This window comes from Monodelphis domestica, chromosome 4 (genome assembly GCF_027887165.1).
Source record: "Monodelphis domestica isolate mMonDom1 chromosome 4, mMonDom1.pri, whole genome shotgun sequence".
Classification (NCBI taxonomy): Eukaryota; Metazoa; Chordata; class Mammalia; order Didelphimorphia; family Didelphidae; genus Monodelphis; species Monodelphis domestica.
Genome location: NC_077230.1, coordinates 454333476 through 454343928, shown reverse-complemented (window position 1 = coordinate 454343928; position 10453 = coordinate 454333476). Strand labels below are relative to the sequence as shown.

Sequence of the window (10453 nt, the reverse complement as noted above, 5' to 3'; positions counted from 1 at the left end):
TTCTTTCTTTCTTCCTTCTTTTCTTTTTCCTCTTCTTTCTTTCTTTCCTTCCTTCTTTATTTCATCCTTCTTTCCTTCCTTCCTTTCTTCCTTTTCTTTCTCTCTTTCTTCCTTTCCTTCTTTCCTTCCTTTCTTTTTTCTTCCTTCTTTACTTCCTTTCCTTCCTTCTTTCCTTTCTTCCTTCTTTCCTTTCTTCCTTTTTCCCTTCCTTCCTTCCTTCCTTCCTCCCTTCCTCCTTCCCTTCCTCCCTTCCTTCCTTCCTTCCTTTCTTTCTTTCTTTCTTTCTTCCTTCCTTCCTTCCTTCCTTCTTTCTTTCTTTCTTTCTTTCTTTCTTTCTTTCTTTCTTTCTTTCTTTCTTTCTTTCTTTCTTTCTTTCTTTCTTTCTTTCTTTCTTTCTTTCTTTCTTTCTTTCTTTCTTTCTTTCTTTCCTTCCTTCCTCCTTTCCTTCCTTCCTTTTTTCTCTCTCTATTCTGAAAGTGGTTAGTTCTCTTCCTTCCCTTCTATTCTCCCAACCTGTCTTGGGTTCAGCAGCTAGGTCTTCTCTACAAAGGACTTCACGTTGGCATAAGATTAGCAATCACACATTTATCTTCTGTCTGATTACATTCATCCTACTTGGTGATCCATGATTTAATTTCCATTTCTACACTGATGATACTCAAGCCTACCTATCCCACCCTACCCTCCAATCCCGAATCTCCAACTGCCTTTCAGATATCTCAAACTGGATGTCCAGTTAAATTCAACACATCCTAAACAGGAATCATGATCATTCTCCCTAACCCACCCCTTCTTCCCTACTACTGTAGAGGGCAACACTATCCCCCCAGTCCTTCTGGAGTCATCCTGGACCCTCCACTCTCTCTCATGCTCCATGTACCTGTTCATCATCTTTTGAATACAGCCCCTCTGACACAGCCACCCACCCATATCACACCTGGACTATCGAAGTAGCTGCTGGTGGATCTGCCTGCTTCTAATCTCTCTCCACTTCAACCCAACCTCTGTTTAGCCTCTCAAGCAATTTCCCTAAAGCACAGCTCCAATTTCATCACCATCCCTTCTCAATATTCTCTAGTGGCTCCCTATTGCTGTTAGGATAAAATACAAAATATTCTGGCATTCAAAGCCCTTCACACCTAGCCCTCTTTTACCTTCCCGGTCTTCTTACGTTTTACTCCATACTTTTAGATCCAGCAACACTGGCTTTCTGGCTTTTCCACAAAGACCACCCTCTGTCTCTCAGCTCTGGTTGTCCTCCACACCTAGAGCACTCTCCCTCCTCTGCTCTGCCTACTTCCCGTCTTCCCTTACGTCTCAGCTAAGATCACACCTTCTCTAGGAAGGTTTCCAGCTCTTTCCTTCTTGGGTCTCCTTCCTATTTATCCCTTACTTTGTGCCTAGTTCTTATCTCTTCCAGTAGAGTGGGAGCTCCTTGAGGGCAGGGACTGTCTTTTGCCTCTTTCTGGATCCTCAGCCCTTAGCACAGTGCCTGGCACAGTAGCCACTTAATAAACATTGATTGACTGCTAAAACGATTTCAGTGGCTCCATTTCCCTAAATTAGTCAAAAAGTTCTCCAGTTTGTCATGAATGTTCTTTGCATCCACTCCTGGAAAGCCTCCTATGCAAATGCCAAGTTGCAGTCCCAGAACTTGGTGTCAAACAGCTCCGATATTGGTTCTTTCAGAATTCTAAATGCAGACAAATGCCCCAGACAGGTGAACTGTCAAGAATGGTTCCCTTCCACTCCATCCAAACCCTTGCCAACACAGTTTCAATATTCTGCTTCTCCCGGAGACTGAAGGGGCTGGGGCAGGGGTGGGGGGTGGAGAGGGGAGATGAAAAAGCTCGACTTTCATTTTTCAGTTTAGGGATGCAAAAACCTGCCATCTCTAGGAATAAGGATGCTACTAAAGGCAGCAACAGGGGCAGGTGGCTCGGTGGAATTCGAGTGCCAGACCGGGAGTCAGGAGGACCTGGGTTCAAATCTGGACTCGGGCACGCCTAGCTGTTTGACCTTGGGCAAGTCACTTAACCCAGTTGCCTACCCTTTGCAGCTCTTTTGTCTTAGAATTGATACAAAGAAAAAAGGCAAAGGTCTAAACAAAAAAAAATTAACCACTTTATTTGGGTTGAAACAAGCATTATAATTTTGGAAACATGATCACAATTTGGAAGCAAAAATTTTCCAGCAGTTTAAGAGCATGAAGCCTTTAAATGACTTTTTCTATTGTCAAGGGAAATGGTTCTGAGGGAGAAACAAGTCAGTGAGCAAGTCAATCAATGGCATGTATTAAGGCTTGGTTGTTGTTGAGTTGTTTCAGTCCTGTCTGACTCTACATCATCCCATTTGGGGCATTCTTGGCAAAGATACTGGAGTGGTTTGCCACTTCCTTCTCCAGCTCATTTGACAGAGGAGGAAACTGAAACAAACAGGGTAAAGTGACTTGCCCAGGGTCACACAGCTAAGAAGTCTTCCTGACTCCAGGTCTAGTCTTCTATCCACTGTGCCACTTACTTGCCCCTTATTAAGCACTTAATGGACAGCTAGAGTGCTGAACCTGGGGTCAGGAAGACTCATCATCCCGAGTTCAAATTTGACCTCAGATACTTCCTAGCTGTGTGACCTTAGGCAAGTCACTTAACCCTGTTTGCCTAAAAAAAAAATAGTGCTTCAGAGATTCCACTTTTTTGGCCTCCAAACACCATCTCAATTTATGTGACTGTGGAGAAGTTATTTTTCCTATTGGAAAAAACAAGTACCAAAGGATATGATTTGTAGAGTTCTAGATCTAGTCCCCCAGGGCTGGGGCTCCACAGGATGCTGGAGCCAGCTCACCCCGGCTCTGAGAGCTGATTCTTATAGTCTCCCTGTCATTGTTTACACTGTGGAAATGGAAAAAAAAATGCTACAGTTAAGAACTTGTTTTACCATTTTGTTGATTGTCCAGACTTAAGAAAGTGCTGGAGGAAATGTGCATGCAGATTAAACTGAAACGTGCTCTGACTGCATATTTTCTCAAAGATCTAGTTGATAAATATTTAGGCTGCTACCTGTCCCTGTCAATGGTCCAGCACCAAAGTTCCCAGAATGTTCCATTATTATTATTTTATCAGTAGCCACAACAGAATGCCAGAAATGATGTTTCCAATAATCCTTTATGGCCTGGGTTTATGGCTCCCTTAGAAGTCTGTGTTACCCACTGTGCCACTCTCGTGCACCTTTGGAGCCCTGGGAAAATATATATATTTTTTAAACCAGAGAAAGAAAGGCCTCATTAGGGGCAGCTGGCAAGGTAGACAGAGCTCCAGGCCTGGAGTCAGGAAGGCCTTTGTTCAAATCCAGCTTCAGATACTTACTACTTAGTGTGTGACCCTGGACAAGTCACTTAACCTTGTTTGCCTCAGTTTCCTCAACTATAAAAGAAGCTAGAGATGGAAATGACAAACCACTCCAATATCTTTGCCAAGAAAACCCAAATGAGGTCAGGAAGAGTGAGTCAGTACTGAGATGGCCAAACAACAACGGCCTGTTTGTGTTCTATGCTTTAAATCCTACTAGACTACCTCACTCTCAAGAGAAGGGCCGTGGATTCCTTCCAACTGCAGTTACTACTAATAGCTACTAGTTATTTATTTTTTAACCCTTACCTTCTGTCTTGGAATCAATACTGTGTGTTGGTTCTAAGGCAGAAAAGTGGTGAGGGCTAGGCAATGGGGGTCAAGTGACTTGCCCAGGGTCACACAGCTGGGAAGTGCCAGATATGAACCAATGACCAAAAGGAACAGCGACCAGAAGTCAGAGGAACCCCAATATCGCACCCCTCAGACTCATCATCTTTGGAGGAGCAGAAAGAAATGAGTCCAAATCTCTGAAGAGAGCAGAGTGGTCAGTCTCTGGCTCCCGCCTCCTGGCAGGAATAAAAGTCTCCCTTGGAGAAGGGTGGAGGGAAAAGAGGCTAAAAATGTCTATTCTACATCCCTTAGAGACGCACAAGGAGGGGACACCCCTCGAAACACGGGGCCTCCCTACACTAGCTTGGAGTCGGCTAAGTCACCAGCCACTTCTCATAACCACTAACCACCACTATTACCACCCCCAAAACCCGGGCTGCAGCTCCCAGAGCCACACTCTCAGAGACCCCAAGAGAACAACTCTTTGACTATCCTAATCCTGAGGACTACAATTTCTACAATACCCTCTGCCCGAAGGCAATAACTAGTACAACTCGCCTTATCGGAGAACTACAGCTCCCACAATCCCCCAAAACCAAAACTAGGTCCATTTCCTGGCTATGGAGACTACAATGACCACAATGCTCTACTCCCTTAGACTCAGGGACTACAGCTCTCACGTTTCCCTGATTCCGAGGTTCGATTCCCCCAATGCCCGCCCTTAGAGATCACAGAGGGCAACAGAATGCCCTCATACATCGGACCACATCTCCCATAATGCTTCGCGCCCAGAAACTAACGCGTCTCCCTTTCACGTGTAATAGACATTCCGGGTCTCGGCCCCCGCGCAGAAGAATTGGCTAATCTGAACTACAGCTCCCACGATACCCCTCGCACTACAACTCCCAGCAACCTCATCGTCACCGACAAACGGTCCAGCAGCCACATAGGATCCGGAGGCGGCGGCGGCGGCCACCCCAAACGCAGCAGCAGCAGCAGCAGCAGCAACAACAACAACAACAGAGGGTGAGCAGGGAGGGGTCGGAGCGCTGGGAGGATGGGGAGGGGGCCCGCCCCACGGGGCCTCCGGAAGGCAGCGGCCAAGCTCTCACTGCTCTACCCCGTCAGCTATAGGAGCAGTTGGGCGATGGCGGCGGTAAGCGACTTGTTTAACCCCGCGATGGAGGAGGAAGGTCCAGGGCCCAGTGCCAAGTGAGCAGGGACCCCCACCTCCTGAGGCCCAGGGATTCGGAGCCGTCCTCCAGGAATCAAGAATTCAGCCAGCCGCTCCCTTGCATGAGTCCGCACCCCCAGCCGCCACTGCCCTCCTACCCGCCCCCTGGCCCCTCTCCCTCTCCCTCGCACTCCTAACCCTGGCCTCCGGTGTCCTGGGCCCCCAGCTTCGGCCCCTCGCAGGGACTTGGCTGTCCCAGCCCTACTGAGCCATCGTCCCTGTCTGCCCCAGGACGCTGCTGCCCAAGCTGCTGCCCTCAGGCTCAGCTGGCCGGGAGTGGCTGGAGCACCGCCGGGCCACTATCCGGCCGTGGAGCCACTTCCTGGATCAGCGGCGCTTCTCTCGGCCTCGGAACCTGGGCGAGCTGTGCCGGCGTTTGGTGCGCAATGTGGAGCATTACCAGAGCAACTACGTCTTCGTCTTCCTGGGCCTCATCCTGTACTGCGTGTGAGCCCTCCCGCCCTTCCCCAGACACTGCCCCAGGGCGCCACCCACCGAGCACCCCCACCCGGACCGCTGGGGAGCCCCCTCTTCTGCAGGGTGGGAGCCCTTCTGAGCCTGGCCCCTGCCTGCCCCCACAGGATCACGTCGCCCATGCTCTTGGTGGCCCTGGCCGTCTTCTTCGGAGCCTGTTACATCCTCTACCTTCGCACTCTGCAGTCCAAGCTGGTCCTCTTCGGTGAGGCTGCCCGCTGTCCCCCCCCCCCCCCAGCCCTTGGGCCCCAGGGCTCTGAGACCCTTCCTCACCCAGCTGCGGCCCCTGTGGCCCTGAGGGGGCAATCAGAGGCTTCTGGGCTGCCCCCTCCCCCAATCCCAGAGCTCAGAAAAGGCTCTTGAGGTCAGCAGTCATCCCCACCCCCCAGGGGAAAACTGCAGCTAGGAGGGCTGGATATGGAGTGAGGAAGACCCGAATTCAAATTCTGACTCAGACACTTATTACCTCTGACTCTAGGCCAGCCTCTGTACCTCAGGCCCCTATCACATGAAGGAGGCCTCTGGTCCAGGGCCTTCCTTGGCCCTCACTTATAACTGCCTCTTGTCCTTCCCTGTCGGCCTTCCTCCCCAGACCAGGAGCTCCCTGGGGACAGCCCCTCCATTTATCTGAGCTGAAGGGCCCTGGGAAGCTGTGGAGGCCATTGGCCTCATCTTGCCAATCTGATCTCAGGGGAGCCTGGGCTGGGCCCGGAGTGCCTCCTGGAAGGAGGTGCCCTGTGAACTGGGCCTACTGGGCCTTGTAGAGCAAGGAGATCCGAGGACACGGAGTTCCCCAGGCGGGGCCTGAATTCTGCTTTGTCAGGGAGGGCTGCTTTGCAGGAGGGATTTTCTCTCTCTCCCTCCTCTCTCTGTCTCTCTCTCCCTCTCTGTCTCTCTGTCTCTCTCCCTCTCTCTCTCCCCCCTCTCTCCCTCTCTCTCTCTCTCTCTCTCTCTCTCTCTCTCTCCTCTCTCCCTCTCTCTCTCTCTGTCTCTCTGTCTCTGTCTCTCTCCCTCTCCCTCCCTCTCTCTCTCTCCCTATCTCTCTCTCTCTCTCCCTCTCTCTCTCTCTGTCTCTCTGTCTCTGTCTCTGTCTCTCTCCCTCTCCCTCCCTCTCTCTCTCCCTATCTCTGTCTCTGTCTCTGTCTCTCTCTCTCTCTCTCCCTCTCTCCCTCCTCTCTCTGCCCCTCTCTCTGTCTCTCTCTGTCTCTGTCTCTATATCTCTCTCTCTCTTCCCCCTTCTCCCTCTCCATCTCTCTTTCCTGTCTCTCTCTCTCTCTCTCTCTCTCTCTCTCTCCCTCTCTCTGTCTCTCTCTCTCTCTCTCTCTCCCTCCCTCCCTCTCTCGCTTCCTCTCGCTCCCTCTTTCTCTCTCTCTCTCTCTCTCTCCCTCTCTCCCTCTCTGCCCCTCTCCCCCCTCTTTCTCCCCCTCCCTCCCCCACTTCTCTAAGAATCCATACTGTATATGACTTCCAAGACGGAAGAGTAGTGAGGGCTAGGCAATGGGGGTTACATGACTTGCCCCCAGGTCACACAACTAGGAAGTGTCTTAGGTCAAATTTGAACCCAGGACCTCCCAACTTCAGGCCTGGCTCTGTTCACTGAGGCACCCAGCTGCCCTTTGAAGGGATTATTTCTAATGGACTGTGAGGAAACTCTGAGAAGGAAAGGGAGAAGCTTGGAGCCTGCCAAGTTCTCAGGGCCGTCAGTGGTGTCTCCGCTGAGGCTGGGCACCCAGATCTGAGGAACGTTACGGTGGGAATTCCCTGTTGTGTGTGGATTGGAGTGACCTCTGAGGCCCCCCCTCCCCCCCCCCCCATTCTGGGGCTCTGCTGGTGGGGATCCAGGGAGGAAGCTACGCAGCTGGAGGGATGGCCGGCGGGATCTTGGGAGATCCTGAGAGTTCCGTCCTGGGAAATCCCTCCCTTTCTCTGCCAGGTCGGGAGGTGAGCCCTGCACACCAGTATGGCTTGGCCGGGGGCATCTCCTTCCCCTTCTTCTGGCTGGCTGGAGCTGGCTCAGCTGTCTTCTGGGTCTTGGGTAAGCATGTTCTGGAGAGCAGGGAGGGAGGGGGAGGGTGAAGAGGGGGACTCTGGCTTCTGACCTTCCTCTCCTCCCCTCTGGCTCCAGGAGCCACCCTCGTGGTCATCGGATCCCACGCAGCCTTCCACCAGCTGGAGGCGGCCGATGGGGAGGAGCTGCAGATGGAGTCTGTGTGAAGGCCCCCTCCCGCCTCCGCAGAGCAGGGAGGCCACGGCCGAGGAGCCACGCTTGCTGGCCGGCCGCCCCCTGTGCCCAGTGTTGCCAGTCTTTCCTGGAAGCCCCGGAAGGCAGACGGAGTTTGGGAGCCTGGCAGAGGGCCCGCATAGCCTGAGAATAAAGTCCAGCCCTCTACACAGGAGTGTGCCGGTGGGGTATCCATCCAGGCTCCGGCCTTGTGTCTGAGCCGGGCCAGGCGCCCTCCCGTGGGCCGGGGCCCGGAGAATGGGTCCCAGTGTCGAGGCTGTGGCGGCCCTGGGCAGAGGGGCCCGGAGGAAAGAGCCAAACCTCAGTGCGGAGGGAAGCAGGCCCAGCCCGGGTCACCCACGTTCATCCCACCGGGGAGGCGGCCTTTAGTGCAGAACATGGTTCTTCCTGGGCTTTGCCCTGCCTGGCGGAGGCCCCAGAGGGGAAACCTCTAAGGAGAGGGAGAGAGGAGCTGAAGGATGAAAGGATGGAGATGGGGAAGGGGAGAGGGGGGGGGGGCCTGCAGGGGGCGGAGATGGGAGTCTGATGGGAGAACCTCAGGATGCTGGGGCTAGAGGGGGGCTGGTGGAGATGGGGGACCCCTGGGCACAGACGTGGGGGAGCCGAGGGCAGGCTCCCGGGAGGAGAGTTTGGACAGCCCTGGAAGAGGCCCAGGCAGGCCCTTGGCCCTGAGTAGCTCCTGAGGGATGAAGATGGAGTACACGGACCCTGGAGAGGGGAATGGCCCGGTGGTCAAAGCTGGGGCCCCTGGAGAGAGGGGGATGAGGAGCTGGGAACGCTCCGAGGGGCAGCCACAGAGCCACCACAGTGCCTGCTCACCCTGGTTAGGCTTCCCAGAGTGCCCTGAGCTGCTGAAGCCAGCTCCAGGCATGGCTGCTCTCCTAGGATCACCACAAGAGGGCACTCCATCCAACAACACCCTGGGGGAGCTCTATTGCGGGCAGGGCTCTGTCCCCCTGAGCCGGGGATGAGAAAGGGTGTGCTGAGACCCTCCTACCAGAGCTGGTCCCACCCCAACACAGACACCCCTTCAAACATGTAGCCTGAACACCCCTCCCTGGGACTGGAGGAGACCCACCGGGGCACCCTGCCTCTGCCCTCAGGCCAGTGGAGCCCTCCTTCTTATACCATAACTGGGCTCGCATGAATGCATGATTCGCACCCAAACCTCTCAGCTTCGGGTACCCCCCCACACACACACTTTCTGCTGGCCTTCCCTCTCCTTTTCATTCTTTAGTCTGGTGATCAGAATTCGATTGCCCTTAGATGGCGGGTCACTAGTCTGGAATCCGAGATTTGAACCCGAGTTGCCTGACCCCTACTTGGCTGTTCTTTGCGCCAGAGGGCTCCGGCCTCCCTCCCAGCCGTTGTCCCTTGCATCTTGGGCACAGGGAGGTCTTCAGAGTCCCAACTCTGGACTTGGTGGGTCTCGATTCCAATCGTGCCTCTGCAGCTTCCTCCTTGGGTGTCCCTATGGGAAGTCCGCCTAGGCCTCGGGTCCGAGGTGGCCTCCATCTGCCCTTCCCTCCTGGCCTCCTCCTCCGGGTAGGTGTGAGAGCCAGCTATTCTCGGAGGGAGGGGAGAGGCCGGAGGAGCCGGGAGAGGGCAGCAGTCGGGGAGCAGGAAAAGGCAGCTTCTCCTAGTGCCTGGGGGGGGCCTCTCCCGGCCCCTCCACCCCTGCCGCGCACCCCACTGTCTCCCCACCAGGGGGTCCTCAAAGGTTGTTCTCCGCGAGGGCGGAAGGGTTCGAGGCCGGGCCTTAAACTCCCAGAGCCCGGGGAGGGGGTGCTGGGATCTCTGACTGGGAGGGGGAGGTCTGGATAACCGAGGGCGGGGCTGAAGTTCGGGACTGGAATCCCTGAGACAGGGGAAGGAAGAAGGGAACCCGGATTCCTGGGTCTCAGGGACGTTGGAGCCCCTGCAAGTTGTTGGGGGAACCGCGCTGCCGGGGGCGGGGGCGGAGGCCAGGAGCTGCAGCGAGAGGGGAAAAGAACCGGGGTCTGGAAGCGCCGAGGTCTGGCCGGGAGGGGGGTGAGTCGAGTGGAAGTGACAGGAGAGGAAGAAAAATGGGCGAAGAAATGAGAGCGGACGCGCGGGCTGCGGCGAGTCCGGGAGCGGGGGCGAGAGTGGCGGCGGCTTGGACTCCCCGAGCCCAGGCTCAGCTCCCTGGGGACGCCCCAACTCCGTAGCCTGCCCCGCCCCCGCTTCTTCCTCCCCTCGGCCCCGGCTTGTCGTCTCTCCCTCACTTGGGGTCCCCGTTTCTCCGGGTTCTCTCCCGCCAGGTCCCGGCCCTTCTTCCAAGTACATCCTCCCTGGTGGTGTTCCCCGGGATTCTGCCCCCCGCGGCCTAATCCCCCTTTCCTCTCCCTCTCCCAAGTTCTAGCCCTGCACTGGCGTTCTCTCCTTCACATTCTGGAACCGTCTCCCCCGCCCCCGCCATACACATACTCTCCTAGACTTGTCGGTTCATGCCCCCCGCCCCCCAGCTGTTCTCTTCACACACACTCTCCTGCCCCCCAAGATTCTGTGCCCCCGCCAGCTCCCTTTCCACCCTCACCCCGCCCCCAGTTCTCTGAAGCTCCAGGCCCCGGGGGGAGGATTGGAGGCGGAAATGGGGCTCGCGCCGCGGGGGGAGCAGGAGGGGGGAGGGGGAGGGGCGGGGGCGGCGCCCAATGGAGTGGAAAGCAGGACAAATGAGCGGCGGCCTGCGCGGCCGACAGGCCCTCTCCATCTTCCCATTAGCGCCTAATGGCCCCCCCGCCGCCGCCTGATGAAGATTTATCGGCCCCGAGCCTGGCCCGGCCCCCCGCGCCCCCCCCCCCCGCC

At 55.4% G+C, this 10453-nt stretch overlaps 2 protein-coding genes across 5 annotated transcripts; one reads left to right on the top strand and one right to left on the bottom strand.

Annotated features, from left to right (window-relative positions):
- Window positions 1-4429: 4429 nt before the first annotated feature.
- Window positions 4430-7776, top strand: RABAC1 (Rab acceptor 1). Of its 4 annotated transcripts, none has more exons than XM_056797019.1 (6): window positions 4430-4703; window positions 4812-4833; window positions 5143-5358; window positions 5493-5590; window positions 7319-7420; window positions 7511-7776. In XM_056797019.1, exons 2-6 carry the CDS (start codon window positions 4825-4827, stop codon window positions 7752-7754), a joined length of 669 nt encoding a protein of 222 aa, XP_056652997.1. In that variant the 5' UTR covers window positions 4430-4703; window positions 4812-4824; the 3' UTR covers window positions 7755-7776. The 4 variants fall into 4 exon arrangements, with proteins under 4 accessions (XP_056652997.1, XP_056652996.1, XP_056653000.1 ...); XM_056797018.1 differs by having other exon boundaries at window positions 4806-4833; XM_056797022.1 differs by having other exon boundaries at window positions 4432-4703; window positions 4812-4889.
- A 401-nt stretch (window positions 7777-8177) lies between these two features.
- LOC130459057 (uncharacterized) lies at window positions 8178-9934 on the bottom strand. The gene is made up of 2 exons (XM_056826332.1): window positions 9316-9934; window positions 8178-8335 (listed from the first exon to the last, which is right to left on the bottom strand). Exons 1-2 carry the CDS (start codon window positions 9932-9934, stop codon window positions 8178-8180), a joined length of 777 nt encoding a protein of 258 aa, XP_056682310.1.
- Window positions 9935-10453: the final 519 nt, after the last annotated feature.